At 44.6% G+C, this 23,071-nt stretch overlaps 5 protein-coding genes across 6 annotated transcripts in view; 2 read left to right on the top strand and 3 right to left on the bottom strand.

Moving 5' to 3' along the window:
- Positions 1-3,200: 3,200 nt before the first annotated feature.
- On the bottom strand, positions 3,201-4,621 carry LOC125771497 (cytochrome b5-like). Its single transcript, XM_049442182.1, has 2 exons — positions 3,993-4,621; positions 3,201-3,917 (listed from the first exon to the last, which is right to left on the bottom strand). The coding sequence occupies exons 1-2, from the start codon at positions 4,242-4,244 to the stop codon at positions 3,789-3,791; spliced, it is 381 nt and encodes a 126-aa protein (XP_049298139.1). The 5' UTR covers positions 4,245-4,621; the 3' UTR covers positions 3,201-3,788.
- Positions 4,622-5,092: 471 nt separating this feature from the next.
- Positions 5,093-9,329, top strand: LOC125771437 (zinc finger protein 236-like). Its single transcript, XM_049442060.1, has 3 exons — positions 5,093-8,069; positions 8,159-8,291; positions 8,359-9,329. The coding sequence occupies exons 1-3, from the start codon at positions 5,700-5,702 to the stop codon at positions 8,733-8,735; spliced, it is 2,880 nt and encodes a 959-aa protein (XP_049298017.1). The 5' UTR covers positions 5,093-5,699; the 3' UTR covers positions 8,736-9,329.
- A 417-nt stretch (positions 9,330-9,746) lies between these two features.
- On the bottom strand, positions 9,747-14,453 carry LOC125771427 (ATPase family AAA domain-containing protein 5). The gene is made up of 3 exons (XM_049442036.1): positions 13,784-14,453; positions 10,180-13,708; positions 9,747-10,113 (listed from the first exon to the last, which is right to left on the bottom strand). Exons 1-3 carry the CDS (start codon positions 14,148-14,150, stop codon positions 9,783-9,785), a joined length of 4,227 nt encoding a protein of 1,408 aa, XP_049297993.1. The 5' UTR covers positions 14,151-14,453; the 3' UTR covers positions 9,747-9,782.
- A 273-nt stretch (positions 14,454-14,726) lies between these two features.
- On the bottom strand, positions 14,727-16,645 carry LOC125771473 (caspase Dronc). The gene is made up of 4 exons (XM_049442137.1): positions 16,396-16,645; positions 15,759-16,319; positions 15,473-15,696; positions 14,727-15,394 (listed from the first exon to the last, which is right to left on the bottom strand). Exons 1-4 carry the CDS (start codon positions 16,525-16,527, stop codon positions 15,019-15,021), a joined length of 1,293 nt encoding a protein of 430 aa, XP_049298094.1. The 5' UTR covers positions 16,528-16,645; the 3' UTR covers positions 14,727-15,018.
- Positions 16,646-17,437: 792 nt separating this feature from the next.
- Positions 17,438-23,071, top strand: part of LOC125771431 (uncharacterized) — a 133,410-nt gene continuing 127,776 nt past the window's right edge. Inside the window, exon 1 of one of the 2 annotated variants that reach the window (XM_049442045.1) lies at positions 17,438-17,600. The gene's annotated coding sequence lies outside the window, so the exon portion shown is untranslated. Of the gene's footprint in view, positions 17,601-17,725; positions 17,960-23,071 lie in introns of those variants that run through there. The other variant, XM_049442047.1, reaches the window with a different exon arrangement.

Here is a 23,071-nt window from a genome sequence, read left to right as displayed (position 1 = left end):
CATTTTTGAGCAATGTAGCAAAAATTTTAAATGTGATATATTTTGATGGGAATTTGTTGCAATAAGTTTCTTTTCACTTAAATAGTGCTTTAAATTAAATAAAGAATAAAAAATCAGAAAAAAATTTCAAAAAAATTTTCCACTCGAAAATTTCATAAGGCTTACCCCTTACGATTTTTTTGGGAAATTTTGCAAAAATAATTAAATTGTTTTATTTTAATGCCAATGGGTTGCAATGAGTTTCTTTTCACTCTAATAATGCTTGAAATAAAAAAAAGAGTGAAAAATAATAAAAAAAAATCAAAAAATTAAAAAAAAATGAAAATTTTCCTCATTTTTGCACCAAATTTTGCCTATAACTCGGTCGGTATCCAACGGATCGCCAATCTTTAACCTGTGGTCGATAGATGGCACCAATGGCTACATTTTCTTCTTGGACAGCCATGCCCTCAGATGTCTGTGCCAGAAGTTATTCGAGGAACCAAGTTCCTTACCCTGTTTGAGAAAATGTAAAATTTTCCTCATTTTTGCACCAAGTTTTGCCTATAACTCGGTCGGTATCCAACGAATCGCCAATCTTTAACCTGTGGTCGATAGATGGCACCAATGGCTACATTTTAGAAGTTATTCGAGGAACCAAGTTCCATTCCCTGTTCGAGAAAATGTAAAATTTTCCGCATTGTTAAGCAATGTAGCAAAATTTATAAATGTGAGATATTTGAATACGAATTTGTTGCAATAAGTTTCTTTTCACTGAAATAATGCTTTAAATTAAAAAAGGAATAAAAAATCAGAAAAAAATTAAAAAAAAAATTTCAACTCGAAAATTTCATAAGGCTTACCCCTTACCATTTTTTTTGAGCATTTTAGAAAAGTTTTAAAAATTGATTTATTTTAATGCCAATTGATTCAAATAAGTTTATTTTCAGTCAAATAATGTTTGAAATAAATAAATGAATAAATGAATAAATAAATAAAATAAATGAAAAAATAATAAAAGTCGCACATTTTCGTTCAACTCACTCCCACATTTTTGTTTCAACTCACGTATTTACTATTTTTGGAACTCGACTCACCAAGGCTACATGCTTACACTATGCCGGGTTTTTCATGACTACAAAACAAGTCGTTAAACGAGCTGACTCCTAATAATGACTCATTTACTCTGAGTTGATTCTCTAAGTAGAGTTGTTATTCTCATCTCTAATAGGCACTCCATACAGCATCTGCTCTCCATGTCAGGGGCGGCTGGATGTCCCTTCTGTCCTTCATCATATGGGATTTTAAACAGCTAAGATGCGTAGACGATACAGGAGGTTGGCGGAGAGGACTTGCAAGCCACCCTCAATATAACTGCAACGAACCGTCACAAATCAAATATTTCGAATGGGATAGATACAAAAAATCCAACATGAGCAGCGAAATTCGAAGGCGCATTATTCAGGGAAATCGTGCCTACTACAGGCTCCACAAACTCCTGCGATCCAGAAGGCTCCAGCAACACACGAAATGCACGATATATCGCACACTGATAGTCCTCCACGTGTACGAGTCCTGGACTACGTTAACGGAGGACGTCCATGCACTCGCCGTTTTCGAACGTCTTTGGCGGTGTGTGTGGACATTTATATGCACTTTTATAGTTAGTATCTTCGACTATAGGATTGTGTTCAATAAACGCCTGAAGCTATGCAAATCCAACGTTTATTACCAAATAGGACGATTTGTGTACAAATAATTATTTTATTTTTTATTTTTGTAGTAAATGTTTGATTAATTATTTCTTCTAATAGAACTACAAAGTAAACCCCCCAAAAATGATCGATAACAAGTAACAAACCAACTCTCGATGATCATAGCGCCTACACCTGATCACCGTGGCAACATCAGAACAACTATCGAACTTTATTTGATTTGACACTAAGAGCCTTCACCGGTGCATTTCTCACGACCGAAATCTCGTTAAAAACTTTCCTATTTTACACCTACAGCTTGTCACCTCGGTTACCACGGTAAGGAATGTGGGAAGATGATGACATGGACCAAGGATTTTTTTTCTTTCTCGTGCATTGCATTTACTTCATGTTGAAATCTCTGCTCTTTCTCTTTGCAAGTTTTTTTTTCTTTCTTTGCAGTCTTGCCACCTCTTCCGCATGGGTGTTGCAGCTGGAAAGGCTCATCCATTATAGGCCCTTAGTGCCCTTTTTTTGGATAAATCTACCTCTAGCCGGGAGTTTGATCTTACCAGTTACCGTCCGTTCTGTTCTTGCCGCAAAAACGTCACAAACTAAACAATTCATGCAGACTTCTTCGTTCGCTACAAAACAGACTTTACACCCTTAAGCCTGTTTCTGATCGAGAGAAAGGGAGAGCGAGAGAGAGAGAAAGAGGGAGGGAGGGAGAGTACAAGCGATCTTGTCCTGGGGGTTGAAGCAAAAATAAAAACTTGTTCCACTCGTTTTCAAAACCGTGTAAGACAGTAAAGTTAAAACTTTTTTAGACTACCGTACTTGCTGTCAGCAAGTTGCATCGTGTGGCATCGCCAGCAACTATATGTACCACCCGGGAAGTGGATGGCCAGTGTGTTGCAGCAGCCTGAACTCTTGTGTATGTGTGGAGCGAATAGGGAACAATAATAAAAAAAAGTCACAAACACACACACTCACGGAGAAAAGGCATGGAAACGGTGAGAGGAAAGTTTTTTAATGATTTATGTGGCCACTTCACCTGCTGGCCCGGTGTGTGTTGGAAGTCAGGTGAACTTTTCCGAGCGAAACGTACGAAACCATCGGCCGAGGTTCGACGACGTGTGAAGCCTTCATGCAGCATGCGGCCATCCAACAGCGGATACAGCGATTTGGTGCACTCATGCGAATGTTGACTGCGGAGAACTAGCTACTGAAGTGCCTGCAGCCTAAGTGAAGGGTGGCATGTTGTGCTTGTACGTATATATATATTTTTTATTTTTACTTTAAACAGATTGTTTCTTACGATACATTGAAGGCGTTGATAGCTCGTTTTGAGGGAGATTTTTCATTCGATTAAAAGGTGCGAGAATCTATTGATAATGTTTAATAAAGTATTTCTCATGTTAGCTTAAGATGCACCTAGGGATAATGTAGGGTTTTAACGTTTATGTTAAATTTGATTTTGAGTTTTTCTATTTTAAATATTCATTCATTGCATTCCTTCTAACAAGGTTTAATATTTATCTCATTACCAAGTACTGAACTTAAAAATGCAACCAGTTCCCCATACACACACACACACACACACACATCTCTCTCAAAAGTTTCGACTCCTTCAACAACCCGTACCACGATCGATATATCCCCGATACGTTACAACTGTGTTGAAATCAAACCACGGCCCTTTCCCGGGGAGCAGTGTCATGCTGCTTCCGGGCTGGTGGAAAGTGTGTTACGACGGAAGTTAACTTCGCTGACGTTATCGGTATCGGGAAAGGAAACTTTGTTTAGCAGCGGTTGGTTTACCTTACGGTGGTTGCCTGCATTCCACGATCGATCGGAATAGGCAGGTAATGTTGAGCTTGGTTTTGCAAGCTGTTAAAGACGAACGTTTGCTAACCAGCTGGGAATGTTACTTCCCACTTTCGATTTATATTGTGTTTCATTATGTTTCTTTATATTTATACAAAATCTATTCATACTTATTTATCTACCTTTCCCTTTTACATTAATTTCATCTTATGTACTACCGACTATGGTAGAATAGATATCACATGCATGTTATAAATACTTATCAGTGTCTGAACACTGTTCAACTGTTCAACCGCACAGAATAAACATTCGCCGTTTGCTGCGCTTCTTCTTCATGAGTTCCTCTTGCGTCAAGTCTTCTGTTATCTTTGGTTGATCACTAGACACGTTCTTTTTACGATTCTTTGCTTGATCACTCTGGAAAGAGAAATTTTTAAAAAATATCCTTGCTTGATCATTTATTTCCTTCATTCATTCATCGCTACTACTTACCACAACTAAAACGCCTATTTGCAATGTCTTCAGCAATCGCAACGCATCCGATGAATGGCCAAAATCATCAAAATCCTTCGTACCATCCTTACCGGCCCACTCGGCAATCAGCTCACTACCACCGGGATGGTCCTCCATGTACTGCGTAACATCGTACACGCTGTCTCTTATCACAATCCATGTCGGATTGCCCGCCTTACCATTGCGGAGGGCCACTTCCGCCAGCGTGTACTCGATAAGCTCTCCCGGCATGATGACAAAACGTGCGCTAACTATTCTGTTTGACTTCCGTGTACACCAACGTGCGAGTGGTTTGCGGCCAACTTTGCAACTGAATACTTACCGGTACGGAGTTGATAATTTTATAGATCGTCACCAATGATCTGATTAGCGTAATCTGGGACGCGTGCGTAGATTATGGAATGGACAACAATTGTACGTGATCCAAATCGGTGTTGTGGGTGCATCATTCCAGACCTACCACACGTCCACTCACATTACAGATAACTGATGATTGTTTGACGTCATTGCAATTTTTACTTACCATAGAATACCGGATTTTACGGCTTGGCCATCCTTATGGAAATAGAAAAAAATAATTTCGGATTTTGCATTGTGTTTTGATTTGGGGCATAAGTCATTCTATTCGTTATGATTTTCTCACCGATCTATTTAATCATGTAGTCGAATAGTCAATAACTTGCTACAGAGATATGGTACAAACGAGATCTTCAGTATGCTAGGACGAACGCCTCGGTACGTCAGCATTCAACCCTTCTCTTTTAATTTTTATGATAATTAGCCTTTTAAATCCACATACTCAATAGTATAAAAAAGCACGAAACACCTCCATTCCATTTGTTGCTTTTATTTTTGTGCTTTCATTTAAAAAAAAATAATCATAACAAATTCAAATATGTCTCACGATCTTGTACACCAAGTATAAGGTGTCTTTTCACGATTTGGAGAAGGAATTGTATTGGAAATAGAAAAAATAAAATCCTCCTTGGTCAGTTTGAAATTGTTCGATTAATAACGTTCATTTTGAAATATCACTCTGTAAAAAGTTCTCTCAAGTACTCAACCCTCTCCGCCATAAACCTTAATCATCGGTGAAGTTTTAACACGTCTGACAGCTTTGATCGTTTTTATCGTTTTCATAGAAAAACAACACAGACGAAAAAAACAACATATTTAGTGGTCGTGACGAAGAAAAAACGTATCGTAAGCAGCAAATAGATGTGTTTTTCTTTCCTACCACAATTCCACAGGTATGGTCTTATCAATGTGTAGTGGCAAACAGCATTGTAGTCGGGCTAAATAAGTTTGAGCATAATCCACAAACAACAACTTCCATCCCAGTACGGTTAACTAAGTTCAGGTTACGTATTTTGCGACGTGCAAAAAAAAACCACACACTGCTATCATCCGATTACACCGACCGCAAGGACAACCCATTAGTTGGTACGGTCGTTGTCATCGTCGTCGTCATAGCTGTTTGTGCAACGTCGTGTCGATTGTGCGCGTTAAGGACAAAATAGTACATTTCCAAAAACACGTTTAAAGTGCGTAGGTTAGTTTAGTGTAATTTCGGTAAAGACGACAAACTCTGTGCAACGGCAGCTTCCGAAGAGGTGCAATTTTGTTCTATAGTACGGATTCCGATAATGGCAATGCGTCAAAGGGCAGTCCGCTGTTGCTGTCGAAATGCCTGTTGATAGAGTGCCGGGAGCAAAGCGTCGGATGATGACACGGATACGTAGGGATACGCTTGGTTTAAAAAGAAACGCAAACCCCAATTTGTACACCACCGCAACCACGGTACCATCCGAATCGACAGCGATGGAAAGTTCCATCATGAGTACGGCCGATGCACTTGCCACCGCAGGGGAGATGGTGGTTGTGGAGGATGTTTCGGCATCGATCGAACACCACCACCATCAGTCGGTATCGGCGGTTCCGCTGATGAGCGGAATCACCGTTACCCTGGCGAATGGCACCGTCACCGTCGACGGTGAGGATGGCGATAATAATAAGTACGATGTAGCTGATAAGGATGAAAACGATTTGCCTGCTATTGATTTTGCCAGCGCAACGAACCACAACAATATGGAAACGCAGACGACGCCATCGGTCGCCGTCGATGATAAGATGCGGTGCTACGCGGCGAACCCGGACGAAGATAACGAGACGGGCGCGATGATGATTGTGGATTCTGTGGGTGCTACCGAAACGGCCCATTGCAGTAGTAGTAGTAGCAGCAGCAGCAGTAACAGCAATAGCAGCACCAGCACGAGCAGCTCCAGCGGTAGCAGTACGACGGGAAGCAGCCTATCCCACCCGGAAGCGGACGAGGTTGACGTCGCAGACGAAGACGAAGAGGTGGAGGAGGATGAGGAGGAAGAGGAAGTGGAAGAGGAGGAGGAGGATGAGGATGAAACACAGCGGGAAGCGTTGCACGAGCCCGAGCATGGTCCAACATCCGTCGTGGATGAGTCGACCAGCGTGGACAAGCTGCACATGATGCAGACGGACGATGATCCATTGCTGCAGGAAACGATCAACGCAATCATGAACGGTGCGGAAGGGATCGAGGTGGTGAATACGTCCGAGCACGACGATCACGTCGAGTCCAACACCGTTCCAAATGATCCGAACATAGCGAGCGTTATGGCGGCCGAGCTGAACGCGCCCCGTTCGACGAACGACGAGGTCGAAACGGACCGCAACTATGAATGCACGTACTGTGGGAAACTGTTCACACGCTCCAACACACTGTCGTACCATCTGAAGGTGCACACGGGCGAGCGGCCATTTAAGTGCAAACATTGCGCCAAAGCCTTCCGCGAGCAGTACCGGCTGATGAAGCATCTGAAGACGCACTCGAAATATCGCAACCGACGATTGGAGCGGGGTTGCATCGTCGACCAGCAACCAGGGGATAGTAGGGGCCTGATGATGGCCCCGAGTGTACGCGTCCATCTGCATCGGGGAGCATCAGCAGCGCTGCTAGCGGCCGGTACGAACGGGCTCGTTGCGACCGGCGAAGAGGATTACACCACCGGGGACAGTGAGCGGTTTTTCAAGAGCTACGACCTGCCGGATGGTTCCGTCGCGATGAAGCTGGAACCGGACATTTCGCTAACGGAGGACGCGGACGTGTCCGAGGTGGGACCGGACGCGATGCTAACGACCGAGGAGGTCGAAACGGCGGCTGAAGATCATGAAACGATCGCCGAAGAGCAGGAAGATCCAACTGCTGTCCAGGACGGTACAGGCACGGCCGATGGTAATGAAATACGGTACCAAATCATAGAGGAACGGATTAAATCGTTGCAGCGCGAGGTGCATCTGGTCAATCAGAACCTTAACCGGGTGGAAACGAAGGTGGACGGATTGACAAGAATCATTTCGCTGTTTATCGGCAAGTTTGAAGATGAAGCGGAACTAGCTAATCAGGCTGCTCAGCTACAGCATCAACAGCAGCAGCAACAACAGCAACAGGTACTTACGACCATGTCCACCGAGAACGAGACGGTTGTTCCGGTTGCTTCTCTAACCGTGGTATCACAGCAGCACCCGCACCACGTTTCCACTGCTTCAACTTCGCCCTCCATTCAACCGAAAACGATCTTCCTCGCCTCGACGACTGCGCCGGCCCAAAATCCATCCGCTGCCCAGCAGGTACAGGTACAACCGGTTAGCGTGTTCCACACGTCTACGTCACCCATCGCCCATCAGCACCCATCGCGGGTCGGCACACTCGCCAAAGAAGCGCGCAGCACCGCCAACACACATTACTATCAATTCGCTGAACCGTCGACGGTGGCGCATGTCAAGCCGGAAGCTTCACCACCACCAGCGGTAAAGGTGTCGTCACCGTCACCGACACCGCCAACACCACCAACACTACCGACCCAGGCACAGCAGCTAACGCTGGCGAGCAGTGCAAACGGTGGTAGCAATCAGCTGCTCGATACATTCCCCGAAATACCGGAACTACCGATCAGAACCGTGAGCGATTTTCTCGACCTGAACGATCACTGTACCGATAATGAGCAGTTCCTGCTGCAGATGGTAGGTGGAAAATTTCCCATGGGAAAGCTTCCGTATTCGGTTAATCAGCTAACTAAATTGTGCCTTTTCTTTTCCCGTTCCGAGTGCAGATGATTCGATTACACCAGGAAATACACAACTCTCAACCATTCCAGCGGAACATTAAGCGTATGATGGAGGCGCTCGTCACCTACGAAGTTCTGTGCCAGTTCAGTTGGAGCGGTAAATCGGCCATTAATGGACGTAAGTACACAGCAATTGCGCTTCTACCGTACCGATCCCTCTAACGTCTTATTAAACGTTCCGACAGAGTATACTAAGTACGTATTCGGCAACAGTTTGGGTATCATCGATTTGCTGACAAAAACACTGAACCTCGGCAAAAGTGCAGGGGAAGCGGAAGCGAATCAAAAACCAATCTTTGCCGCCATTCAGAGCTTCATCAAACATTCGCGCCAAAACATGATACGCGACAGTCGGAAGCGTCGCGATCCATTGCGCGGCGGTGCAATAGCGGTGGGCGGTGGTGGTGGTGGTGGTGAGGTAGTCGCCGGTATGATGCCCGATACCACTACAACGACCACCATCTCGTACCACGTGAACGGTGGAGAAAGGTTGCAGATAAAGCAGCTTCGATCGGAGCGCCATCATCACCATCAGCAGACGGAGCTGGTTAATCCGTTCTAATGATGCGGGAATGCAGCTTCTCTCGTACTGGACGACGCTGGCAACTAAGCTCAGAAAAAGAAAACACTTTCGTGGTCCTGTAAATAGATGTCCTAGTTTCGTAGACATGTGTAGGTGTATTGAGAAATAGATACGTAGCGCGTGTACGCGCGTTGTTTATTCAAGAAAAAAAAGAATCCACTACGCGTAAAACACGTCTACATCCAAATGCGTAGCTCATGTACTAACATTCTAATCCTAAACAAATGCTGTTGCGCTCTTATTTAAATGGAAGGGAAATATTCATAATTAACAGGGAGTTTATAAGGAGCAATGTGCGAGAGAGAGAGAGAGAGAGAGAGAGAAAAAGAGGTGTACTAAATATTTTCGTTTTAACACATTTAGCTAAGTTTGATTTTATTTTCTACATTTTCGCTCCATACACTCGCATTTAATTCACAACATGATCGTACTCCCCCCTCCTCTTACAATTCCCCCCTCTCCAACCCTTTAAAGTCGATTTAATGTGGAGCAATGCGTGCGTGTGTGAATTCATTTTTGTTCTATTTCATTTTCGTTTCCTTTTGCTTATCTACCTTCTTTCCATTCAAACTCGTACCCTCGATGGTGCATTTTACGCACAATTTCTTTTTACCGCCGCAAACAACAACACACACAAAAAAACATAGACCCGGGAAAAAAAAGTAACAACTCTCGTGTCGGTGGTATGTAAAACACCACTGCCGACCGCAAACAAATAAAAGAGAGAAAGAGAGTGAAACAAAACACAGATAATGCGAGCTAAGTATAGAAGTATGTAAAGCGCGAAAACCTCACTAGTTCCCATGGACAGTTTTGTGCAATATACATGCTATTTTAGTGGAACTAGCCTGTAGTAAATGTTATCGCTATTGATATGATAAAATTAATTTCTAAACGATACACATACGCCCGACACTGTGTGCTTTTTCCTTACTATCAATCACTAATCCTACGCGTTCGACTACCGTACTGTATTATCCTTCCGTTTTTTCCCCACGCCACAAATGACTTTAGCTGTGGTTTGGCTCATTTTTCTACATCTAGTGTTACGGTTTGCGTCGTCTGCGGTACCGATGGTTGCTCCTCGAAGCAATGGCTGAGCGCATCAAAATGATCGACACTAAATCCGCCGCCCGGTTTTATCATCATCGTCGCGGTAGATCGGTCGATCGGTTGCAGCACTGTTCCGTTTGTGCTGGTAAAATTACGCAGATAGTGATAGAACCGGCTGCCACGCCGTTCCATCGAAGAACGGTCCCGCTCGTGACGGCAGATTTGACGCAGAAATGGTTCGTAATCGCAAACGGTCACGCGTGACCGTATACCGCTTACGCCAATGTGCGATGCTATTGTTTGCCTAAAAAAAGGGACACGCGTGAGGATCGATTTATAAACGATCGATAGGCCTGTGTGCCGTACTTACCGTGGTTCTTGTTCCAGTTTCCGCAACGCATCGTACGCTTTCGCTCCTATTCCTTTCTCCCCGTTGGTCGTCTTTCTTGCGCCTTTCGTCTCACTGTGCGGATCATTTCGTTTGCTAAACCATTCGATCCATGATCCTTCCACGAGCGCATGACCTATCTCATGGGCTAGCTGCTGCTGCTGCTGTTCATCCTGTACATTCTTCCCGTAGCGTATTCTGTTCCGTTGCGTCACACCCCATTCCGCTTCCGCGCGGCTTATGTTTTCGTACAGCGCACTCAACTCGTCGCATATTAACTCATCCGCAGGTTGGTTGCTTTTACTCCGCACGATACTGGCCCGTTTCCCACGCTTGTCGGTTCGCTTCCCTTTACCCGAATCGGGGCCGACATCGGTCGGAATTTTTGCCGTGCTTAGCACCAGTTCCATATTACACCAGAGCACATTAAAATCCAACGGAATGCGAAGCACTATCGATTCGTTTTGATTTCGCGTGAACAGTTCGTACAGTGTACCGTGATGGCGCTTTGCCAATCGTGTCTTTTGGACAGTTTTCGATACCTTCTTACGCCCGGACGATCTTTGCGGTGAATCTTCACCACCCATCTGTTCACCATCGTCATCTTCCTCGCGCGTTTCATTAAGTGTCTGGCCGTTAAATTCTTCCCTGTCCGCGGCGTGCAGATCGTTCCGGTCGTCCGCGGCAGACGGAAAGCGTTCCATATCGCCCCCGCTTTGGATGAAAAACTGAAGCTCGTTCAACGTTTTCCGCATATCCTTGCCATTGTGGGCGTACAATCGTCCGATATCGTGCTGATCGATCGGTATCCGTTCGACCAGTGCAAGCAATGAGAAGAATTTGGCCACATTCCCAATACCCGGCGCAACGTAACGGATGACATTGTTGCGTGCCATGTAACGGGCCATATGGGTGCAGGATGGGTTCGTGGTGGTCAGCACGATCGGACGCTTCGAGGTCGCAATCAGGGAATTAATTGCCGCCAGAAATCCATCATCCTGCTCGAACACAATGTCCGCATCTTCGATCAGTATGAGGGACATTTTTTTCGACCCATTCCCATTGCTTTCGGTACACGATGGCCTTCGTTCGAGACAGCTAAACAAACCGCTTAGACCATTCTTTTTACGTCCCTTCTGGTGGGCGGCCCCATTTACCAGCATTCCATCGGTCGAATTGGATCGTTCGGTTTTTTGTCGCACCTGGTGGCTCTGGGTCGCTTCCAACAGTTCCTGCAGAATGATTTTGCCTTTCCGTCGACTGCTGGCATTCAGTTCGAGCACGTTAAAGTTCATCTCGTTCGCTACGGCATACACGTTCGATGTTTTGCCACATCCCGGTGGTCCCACCAGCACGATATGATTGCAAACATTCGAACCGGGCCCGCACGATGAAGAGTTACTGTCGTTGGAGATGAGAAAATCTTCGTCATCCTTTTCAGTCGAAAGGAAATAGTGTCCGGTTTGGCTTGTCGTTTCGTTCGAACGTTTCTGGCTTCCGGTATCATCCTTCCAGAGGGATAGAAACTGCGTTAACATGTTCGCCGGCGAGAAGTTGATTAGGATCTGTTCCGTGTTTTGTGGTTTATACTTTTCCGTAAACAATGTTTCACCATTCCTGCAGCTTGGCGTCGATTCAATGATTTCAAAGCTGACATCCAACGGCATAGAATCTGTGCCGTGTTCCTGCGTTTCCCCACCGTGCGCCCGCCGTTGCTGATGATCTTGGTAGACGGCACGGAATTGCTTGTAACATCGGAACACGGGAAAGTGCGGAAAGCGCTGCTTGTAATCGCGCACAATGTCCTTTACGTGTTCTACCTCCGGGAGCTCATCTTCCACGTTGACGGCTTCCTGTTTGCCATCGGTTTCGATCAATTGGATGCATTTCTCGATCGCTTCTTCGTAATCGTACTCACTGCAACCGGTAAACATTCCCAATCGAATCTTACGTTTTTTAACGCTTTTTAGCGTGCTTTTTGTCGGTGGCGATTCCATCTCGATCGGGCGCAACTTGATAGAGCTTCGATCGAAATTCGCAATCTGCCGTACAGCCATCCGTTTCTCCGCCTGCGTAATGTGACTTACTAAAGGAAACACGCTTGATTCGTTCAGTATGTACTCTTCGTACATGGTACGCTTGTCCATCTCTTGGCGCAGCTTTTCCGGTATTCCCGACATAAGGAACAGCTGCCGTGCGCGTACCTTTTCCGGATCTTCCTGCGGCGCTTGTTGCGATTTGCCACCCAAAGGACGAGAAAACACTGGTGCTAATTTCAACGCTGATTTTGGTGTTGATGGCCAATCGCTTGCCGAAACTGTGCTCTTCCCATTTTCACCAGCACCACCGGAGGAAAACATTCGTAACGAAGGACTCTTGACCACCTTCATCGCGTTTGGTGATTGAACGTTGATGATTTTCAGCGGTGTTACGATCGATGGTTTCGTGGAGCCACTGCTTTTCTGCTCTTCCTTCGCCGGACTGTACTTCTCGAAGGCGGAATAATCTTTAATCCGATTCGCACACGATCGCCGGGGACGCGAGGGCGGTGTGTTTGCGCTCATGTCGTTGCTATTTCCATCATCGATCAAAACGGTAACGACCGGGGTGGTACTGTGCGATGATAAAGCTTTCTGCGCTTTTCCCGTTGATGGTGAACAATGGCGCGTTTTGCTTTCCGGTGTTAGTTTCGCGAAATATCCCAACAAACTGTCCTTTTTCTTTCGCGGTGAGGATAACTGCACGAGAAACTCATCCTCAGAAGTGGCTTCGACTTTTACCTTCACCTTCTGTTCAGTCGTTTCCTCCACAGCTGTGACACCACCTTTCCGCGGTAGACGACTTCGTTTTTTCTTACCAGCTTCGTTTATCTCTTCCGCCTTTTTTTCGATTGGTGTTTGCTTCGGTGTTTGTTTAGGGTTTTGTTTTCGTTCTTTAACTTTCGGAGATCGCACGGGTGAATCCGGAACTTCTAAAGTAACAACCACTTCCTTCTCTTCGGGTGGCGCTTTTTCCTCCGTATCTCCATTCATGTTGCCAATGAGTTTCTTCAGTCTTTTAGCACGCTTTTTCATCTGATGCTCAATGTAATCTTCTTCGGCCTCTTCTTGCAACCGTCGTTTGCCCGCTCCCTTCTCGCTAGCCCACTGTTGCAGCTGCAAATTGCGTATGACTTTTTTCTCGCGTGCCAGCTCCTGGGAGGGACTTAGCTCGCGAACCTCCCGCTCTTTGCCGGGAGAGTTGGAACCGATACATTTGGAGCGTGCTTTCATCATCAGCTGGAAAGCGTTAATCGTTTTATTTTCTTTGCCAGTTTTTTCTACGGATTGCCCATTGCAAACACCATTGGTCGACGGTAGCATGGTAACAGCCGTACTCTCCTGTTTCGCATCTGGTTGCACTTCCTTTAAGCTATGCTGTGGAGGTTTCGTTTTCGATTCTAACTCCGTTTGTACATCATCGTCTCGACCATTCTTTTTTCGAGATTTTCCACTCTTGCGGTTATGCGATTCTGTTTAATTGATTTAATAAAAGATTGGTAAGTATCTCATAACAAAAAGTGAATGTAAAACAGCTTGCAACTCACCTTTTTTCACTTTGCGATTCATCTTCGCTTCTGTTTGTACACTTGGTCGAATTGAATCCTCTTCTTCTTTCTTATCAGCTGCTATCGGAATTGCATCTTCCGCAACAGCAGCAGCAGCTTGCCTTAAACGTGCGTGTTTTTTGGCGTGTTTCCGTTTCTTGAGTGTTTTTAACACCGATGTCATGTTCTCTGCAATTAGCCGATCGAGCTCCGTTTTGGACAGCGACAAAAGTGCTCTTCCCGATGCGGTCGACAGGGCAGAGTCGGATGATGATGATGATGACGAAACGGATGCGACTGATTCGGGCTTGTGTACCTGTATGTCATTCAGGCATGGCTTGGTACTTGTCTCCGCTGCCATCATCATAACCCTGCTTTCGTATGCATTCGTGCCAACAAACACTAGAACCGTACCATATCGAACTGAGAATGGTGATACTGTCCGTCTTGAGCACCGCAACGAAATCGGAGATGCAACGTCAGCCAAAACACAGGGAAAATAAACGTGGTACCATCACATGAGGTCACCAATCAAGAAAGAATCTTTTGCCCCGTCAACGGTTTCTGCACTTTTCACTATGTTTATGGTAATTTTTCACTATGAAAGAGAAATTTTCTTCACAACATTCCAATTCTTCGTTCTGCAAACTTTTTGACTCCTTTTGACAATTTATGTTCGCGCGTATTTTCCAAAGTTTGTTGTTGTCAGAACAGCTGTCAAAGTGGGCGCATCAATCCAAATGCACACTGGAACCGTGTTGGACATAATAGTTGGGATTTTATATTACACAGACCTTGGGATATCCTTTCAGAAACAGTGCTGCACAATTAAAACGCGACAGTCTCCCGGTTTTGGGGTTTATTAAATGTTTTAAAGTGGACATCCTTGTGCGCAAGAGCTGTTTAATATTGTTTGAATACAATCATTCTTCAAATCAATCAATTAGACTAAAGAAGTTTTATTGCAATGAAAATTTTCTCGCACAAAATGCTAACATTGTACATATGTTGATATTATACTGTCTTCTGTTGTAGTACATTAAGTTTATGTATTTCTTGGCAGGATTTATAAAAAAAGAAAGTAAAGTTTTGAAATATCACCTTCTCTACATGTAAGGCACTAGAGTACATATAAGAAAAAAAAAACCATTCACATACATGAAGAAAAAATGCTACTCCTACCGTCTGACGCATTTTTCTCTATAAGTGATTTCTTCCCGATAGGAATTAAATATTCACAATTCCGAAGGATACTCATAATAGCCAGGATTTAAGTACAGTTGTTTGAAAAATCCTCTCTGCTCGGTACAGATGGTCTGCAATGCGGCTGCCTCCGTACGATAAGTGGCAGCATATTCACCAACCAGCTTCATCAGTATCTCCACATCCGTATCGTGTGCATGTTCTGACCAAATTTTGCACATACTTTCGACAAACCATGAACCCGTGTTGGTATCGCGATGTGCGGCAAATCCTGGCACCGTCGCATAACACACGAGCATGTCACAGTAGGTGGCAATGTTCGATGGTAATGGTTTCTTCAAATCAATCATCCCATCGCTCTCCGTATTCGTTGACAAACGGTACGATCCTAAATCGGATTGCACGCCACTGAAATGAATGAAATTGAATTAAAACATACTTTCAATCAAACCTTATCGTTAACCTTAAACGTTGATCAGCACGTACCGACAAATTGAAATGAAGAACAATTTCGGTTTGCGAATCAATTTGGTACAGTTAACGGTATTGAACTCGGTCAGCAGATCTTCGACGCGCAGAACTGAATTGTCGTGCAGGAAAATGTAATCACTGCCCTTCCGATGATCTCCATGGGAAAGTATGTAAAAGGCAAAGCAATCGCAGGACAAGTGTTCCGAATCTTTCAACTGTATCAACAGTTCCTTCAAATCCTGCAAATACAACACACGTTAAAAAAGAGACCCATACAGCAAAGTGTCACAATCGTACTTACGCCCATCGTAATGTCCTCGTAATAGAATACAACGAATCCCAGCTGCTGGAATACAGAGATCAAATTTCTCCCATCGATATCGGCACCATTTCTTTTGGGATGGACATCCTTCAGAAATGTGATCACATTTACAATGAAAGCAACTCCCCGGTTGCGACTTTTCATCGGATATGCCGGTACTTTCGGGTGCGTTTCGGTCGGGCCAGCGGAAAGCTTAACGGAGAACGATGTCGGGAGAATGTCGGGATAAACTTCCAGCACATGTTTGCTTTCCTCGACCAGCGTGTTTGATGCGAGGTTGCTAGCTTTACCATCCTCTACATCACCTTGGCCACGGTATGAGTACACCTTCGGGGCCACGTTGCAGCTCACCGATCGTACGCGCTGGGGATTGTGCGTGGAATGCATTTGATGGTCGTTCGAGGAAGGCTTCAGTATGGAATACGCTTTGGGAAACATCTGCTGGCATATGCTCAACAGCGTATCGAACGCTTTCGGACCGCGTTTCGTAATTTTTTCGAACAATTTTTTATGTCGCGTTATTTCATCTTGAGCCATAACCTAGCGGGATAGCAAATATAAAGCGTATGTAAACACGGTACAACAAAGCAGGTGGCTAGCGATCTGAATGACTCACCTCGATACGAGACGCCATTGTCTGTGAGAGCATATTTCGTTGTATGCATTCCGAGCGCAATGCATTATAGTTCGTGTTGTTCACAAGTCTATCCAAATTAGTGTTGATTATGTATCGATCCTTGTTGTTCATCTTGCGGCAGACTTTTGCAGACTTTTATTCTCACATACAAATTGTTGCTGATTGACACCGCGTCCTTCTTTCGTTTACTGATTAATTGTATAAACAACAAAGGCACTGTGGTAAGGGAACGGTCCATCAATAGGATCAAGGTTCAGAGAATTTGTTCATGAATAAAGCGAGCAAAATTGAACAACAACGTGCACATAACAAAAATCGTACATTTTGTATCATCTTTACGATGTTTAAAAATTATTTCGCTAAAAGATATTGTGGTAAAAGATTTCAGTAAAAGATTTTTGGGGTTAAATACTTTTGTAGTCCCCCCCGCCCTCCTTAGGGTTTGCTGCAACCCTGACACATTGCACGGTATTTTTTCGAACACTGTCGGGGTTGTTGGTCATGCGATGTGAAATATTTTTGGTAAATAAGATTTGTTTACCTTTTCAATTTTGGTATACGCGGGTGGTTTTAACACGGCTGGTCAAAAGCAACGGAACATAAAATGTGGAAATATATTTACAGGCATATATTTATGAGCGGGGCCCCCGTAGCAAAAAAATGATGAAGCGGCGCCGCTTTAGGGGACGGAAAACTTGCATGCTATCATAGCATGCAAGCGTTCAGCCGCTTAAGAGCTAGCGTCATGTCGAATTGCCATTGGTTCAGCCGCTTAAGAGCTACTAAGGGACGGAACTTAGCGGCGCCACTTTATCGTTTTTTTGCTACGGGAGAAAGGAAGCGCCAAATTTCACGAACAGTGTTGCCAGCCAACACGAGGGCAGCATCACAAATTGCTGCTATTGCGCAAGCACGCCGACAATGCTTCGGGTGAATGTTTTTACTGCACAGATGATTGTCGCCAGCAGGATCGGACACGCGTTCGGCATTCCGTCGGTGTCCTTTTTACTGGTTGCGGTAGGTTTCTGTAGGTTGCCCGTTTCGAACGGGCCAGTCCACCGGGAAATTTCATCGCGTTCGGGGTGTGTTTTTCGCTTGAGCGGGAACTCACATTTTTATATACATATACGCGCGCGGACTTTATTACGTGTGCGACGCGGTACTGTGGCTGCACGTGTAAAAAGGTATATAAAAAGATTTAGCATCGTAATCCGATGCCATTGCTGAACAATCGCCATAATCCTGTATTCTTTGTGGTGTGCGATCAGGGGTCAAATCGGTGGGTTCGTAAGTAGCCATCGCTTCTTCAAGTGACGACAATCACACGTGTTTTTGCGTGGTAAAGAAAGATTGCCTACGGTGCAGGATTTGGCAGCTAGCAAACCGTGAAATCGTGCCACTTCGGAAAGGGACAGTCGTGGCCGTGGGTCTGTTACAGTCCCATGTTCCGGGAGGTTTCGCAATCGTTCGAGTGCTTTTACTTCCGGAACTCATACCCGCTCTTCGATCGTCCCGAGAGGCGCAAAAGAAAAAGAAACGTCCGGTCGGTAAGCATGGGCGAGTGTGGAAAAAAGGATTGATTAATGTGCACGACGTGTGGTTCCGACGGTTGGCGGTCGTTTCCGGCGAAAAAGTTACGAACATTACGAAGCTCATTGGGTATCGCGGGCAAACACACACAGTTGGGGTTTTTTTTTGGGGGCGGCTAAAGGAACTGCTTATTGCCCCATTTCGGTGGTAACCGAAGTGCCACGTTGGGGCCATTTTCGGTCGTAATTCGTGTTTGTCCTCCGTATAGACGTCTTCACCCGTGTTTGCCCGCGTTGCGGACCGTTACGGGGCATGCGAATTGCTGTGCAGGAAACTGTCTCCCACGTTCCCCCAGTTGGCCGGTAGCTTACCGTACGAGTGATTTATTTTGCAGCACCCGGAAATAAAAGCACGAAGGGGTGTGAAATCTAAATGTGCATAAACTAGTGACACAACACACTTTTGTGGGGACGGTGTACTAACAAGGTGGCATATTTAAATGCAATTTAAATGCACCATGCCGTGAGTTTACAAGCATGGGACGCTAAATTTTGTAAATAACAAAAAAAAAAAGGCGAAACACTCAAACAACAGGAGTTGCGAGTTGTACACCTAGAAGGGTTGTAAACTATTTGGAAACTATCCAACCGAAAAATTATTACATCAACCCGGAATTTGGTTTTTGTTTCCTTTTTAGCCAACATTTTCCACCCCCCCAACACAACCGAGCTGGCGCACGAGGAAAGGTGTGAAAGTTAAATTTTGATTTATGATCTTATTTATGGTGGAACTTTCTGTGCCCATCCATGCCCATTTCTAGCAAAACGTGGCAGTATCGCGCTCTTCATAGACACCTTCACCCCATTTCCCAAAAATGGGAATTTGCTCCAATAGTCATTAATGTGCGACTAGAGCCGGGACAGGGGCAGAAAGGACACACACACACACACAGTGTAGGCTGGTGTTTTGGGTTTTGTATAGCTCCAACGAGCCTATATTTCAAAGGCATTTACTGAATTTGGTTGAAATATGGCTCGAGTGGTCGGGTTTTCGTAGGCGAATGTTTCATTCCCTCCGGTATACACACCGGACAGCATCCTGGCCGTAATGGAATTTTTAATCAGAAATTAACTGCTTCTCAAGCAAACGAAACGACGACGATGGCTAGACGTGAAGGGATAAAGATGTTACAACTGCTCGATGTGGCGAAGGCTGGACTAGCGAACCGATCAAAAGAAAGGCATTTAAATCAATAAAACATCTTAGCTGATGCTAGACAATGAGAATCTCGTTAATTAAATTAGTTGACCCGGTTATGGTCAATCTAGTTTCATGGAGAAGGTGGTTATTTTTTGTTGTAAGTAAGCCATTTAAATTAATATTTATGGCCAACTGGTTGGGCTTCAATGAACTGTTATAAAGTTACCAAAAAAAAAGTGCGATTCTGTGTAGCGACTATCGTTCAGGAACAAGTAAAACAAAATCTTCAAAACAGGCGGTAAACCTGATACGAAAGGCACACGTCTTCGCTACGGGAAAACCCGATAGTACACAGCCCATCAAGCAAGTGCTAAAATTATAATTCCATTTACGTTCTCTATGACACTTTCGTATCGTTAGTGCCGTACCTAACTTTTATCAATTAGTTCCCTCCGGGAACCGGGTGGTTTATGATATGTTGCTGTGACGTGCAAGTGAACGAAGCTGGGGCTCATTCATACACGTAGATGTAATATCGGGGAAGACGCAACCCAAAAACCAAGAGGACGACGCATTATCTGGCGCAGTCATCTATGCAAATTGAGTCATCCACACTGCCTTGGCGACATGGCGTTCTTTGCGTTTTGCAGCCGTTTTGCGAACGAAAGTCCGAAAAGTTCTATTTCACTCGTGCTACCGCCCATCCGATGCCCAAGTACGCAGCCACTGGCGTTGAGTGAGTGACAAGGCGCCTCCATTAAATGGATTCCGTTTGCCCCGATGTGAGGTGGAGATGCTGGGCGTGATGCAAACCAGCAACAAAGTGACACGTTTTGCTCGTACCAAAGCAGACCACCGATCCTACCCCGAATTGGAGGGCACATCACACTTAGCTTCTCGCCACACACACACACACACACAAGGGTGACGATGTCATGCCGTAGGGCATGTCACGACAGCATAAAGACGCTCGAGAGATGCTCAGCTTGGCGTATATGGTAATGGGTGCTGTTTCGTCATCAGTGTTTGGGGGAGGAGTTTTTTTGTTTTGTTCTCCCTTCTCCACTTTTTGTGGATACCACACGTACCACCGTACGGGAAGCGACGATGAATGCATCTTCAAAATTTGTCCCAGTGACATTAAAAAAAAAAGTGAACGAATGAAGGACGAACCTACGCTATCGTCCCGAATAAAGGGTGGGGGGGACAGCCATTTTGTACGTCGTTCGCTTTGTCCTACATTGGCTCACCCTTGCCTGCCCTTCCAGCCACTTCGAACAGCTAGACGCAACCGGTGTTGCGGGCCTGTTGTGTTGTCTTTTCAAAACGAGCTTCTTTTTTTGTTACTGAAAAAAGCTCCCGAGGGAAAGATTTCCCGAAGCGTTTGCGGAAATACGTGGAGTCCAACCTCAATAGCCCGCCCGTGCTGAGGTTTGGCGTGTGGCAGAGAGGAGTGGAAAAACCTTCATAGAATGTAGCAAAAAGACGAACTGTGGACCCCCAGCTGTGAAAGAGATCACTATCAGACTCGTGTGTGTACTGATGATGGTAAGCGATGTCTTAATCATGACACACTCATCACTTCACACACGGGACATCCCAGCCCAGGCCCCCGCCCCCCACGCAGGAGGATAATATCTGATGGGGTATGTGGCCTATGTGGGTCGTCGGTGTATGCGTGCGTGTGAGTGATTCTCGGTCGTAGCATGTGGCGTTGAAGTGCTTACCATTACCATTCTTGACACATGGTCGCTTCGGTTGCCTATTTTTTGAGCCGTTCGCCGTTCGTGTTACTCGGTCGAACGGTCGCCCATTACTTGGGGCGGCTTGGCGGTATCTGTTCGCTTTGCTGTCCTCTCACTCGCAAGATCCTTACTTCCAAGGAGGTTTCAACGCAAAGCCTAACTTAATTTCCGTTACAGAGCTAAGCTTTTACAAGGATGGACGTGATTTTGTGTAGTTCGGTTTTTTTTCCTTCGTTTCGTGGGTTATTCCATTACTTTGGCTCTGTTTTTTTTTTTTTTGCTCGCATTGGTCGTTCACTTCACTTCTTTTGGACCTGTGACCCGGCGATATAATATGGTGCATTGATGGAGAAAATAATGATGAACCTGCGTAAAAGTTCAGCCGCTCAAACATCCGTTCGCGATACGGAAAACACCCGTAGATAAACCTTTTGCTACTAGCTCAGGAAGAATCTCGCTTACAACAGTTTTAATCGGATTAATATTATCATTTCGGTGGAGTTTTTATGCCATACCAAGTACCAGTTTTCTGTGCGCCGTTTTTGGATTTTCTTAAAGGCAAAGATACTCCTCTCTCGTGTATCAAAAAGAAGGAAAGCGCAACGCATTGTCGGGTGCTTATGAAAGCGATGAGAAGCTTCTTGCTGGCTTTCGACATAAGAACGTGATTGGATTATGAAAACAGAAATGCCAAGGATACCCAAAAATACTTCGCGATACTCGCGGGTGAAGAATAATGTTCTGCGAATTGTTTCATTTGTCAGTCTTTTGTATGTGTTTTTTTTTTGCCAACTGGCGTAACTTTTTGTGAACACATTAACGGGTATTCATTGCAGTTTTGTATGTTTTGTTGTCAATTATTGTACCTACAAGCTATGTTTTGCTTCGTTCGTTTTTTTATTAATGACAATTGATTTAGGATTTCCTTTCCTCTTTCCCATGTCGGTAACTTATTTGTTTTTTTTTTGCTTTGATATTTTTCTTTTCTTCTTCTTTGGTTTTTATCTTTATATTTTACTTTCTTTTTTGTATTTTTTCATTCTTTGCTAGTGGTTAACTTACTTTCAATTTCATATCTTATTTTGTTCATCCAACGTACACGAGTTTCATTTTCATTTTTCATTTCTATTTTTGAGTGTTAAGAGTTCCGATAAATTCTTTTCATCTAATTTCTTGTATACAATTCTTTTATATTTTAGTCATTTTCTGCACGTTGTTCACTTCTCGATTCCTTTTTTATTATCACATTTCATCAGGGGTTAATTGTGTTTTAACCTGTGTCTTTCCGTTTTCTTCACTACACCCCAAAAGGAATGTCTCATTTCTTTCATCCGTTCTTACCCACCCGCGGTTTACAATGCATTCCCATTCCAACAAATAATGGTGTCAACAATGGATGAATTAAATTTACTTTCAAATTAAATTTACTTCCTTTCGTCTGGTGGAGAAACAGAATCTGCAGCCCCATTGGCACAGTCTGCCCAGTTCCAGCTGGGAATCACCATAACAGACGCTTTTCACCGCAAAAATTCTACCGGAATGTGCTTGTATTCCGCGCTCCGCCGAACACACACACCCTAGAATCGATTCCCATGGTAAGCTGTCGCCGCGTTGTTCCGCAACAGCAACGGATTCCTCACACTTTTTCTTTCACACTCTATTGTGGAGGTGGTTTTTGTTGTTGTTGTTGTTGCTGTTTGGCAGTTTGGCATGATCGAAACATCGAAAGCGTACCGAACGTGTCGCACTTCTACGTCCCATTTCCATCGTTGCCGAAGCTACGCCGGAGTGGTTTTCGATGGAAAATCCATTTCCTGCTTCCGGAAGGACTTCAGGATCAGAGTGGGAAAGTATTTTTTTTTGTTTTCTTTCTTTCGGTGCAAGAGTTTTTGGTGCGTTGAAAAATTATTTTTTTACTGCTGCCATGTTCTGCTTGTGGTTAGACGATCGTCGTGTTGACAAGCGAACAAGCCGATTGTGATCGTTCGCGATGCAGAACGAATATTCTTTTCTTCTTTTTAATAATGACAAGAGAAAGAAGTTTCCTTTCCCGTAGAGGGGAAAAACAGCATGTTTGAAAAGTGTTGTTTGAAAGAAAGTCTTTTCCTTTCAATTAATGGGGCAATGCGAACAGAAGGCAAAATTGTCCTCGATGTTGAATCGACAGCATCATTCAGGTT

Source organism: Anopheles funestus, chromosome 3RL (genome assembly GCF_943734845.2).
Source record: "Anopheles funestus chromosome 3RL, idAnoFuneDA-416_04, whole genome shotgun sequence".
In the NCBI taxonomy this organism is placed as follows: Eukaryota; Metazoa; Arthropoda; class Insecta; order Diptera; family Culicidae; genus Anopheles; species Anopheles funestus.
The sequence above is the reverse complement of the archived record's forward strand: the minus strand, read 5'-3'. Positions and strand labels throughout refer to the sequence as shown.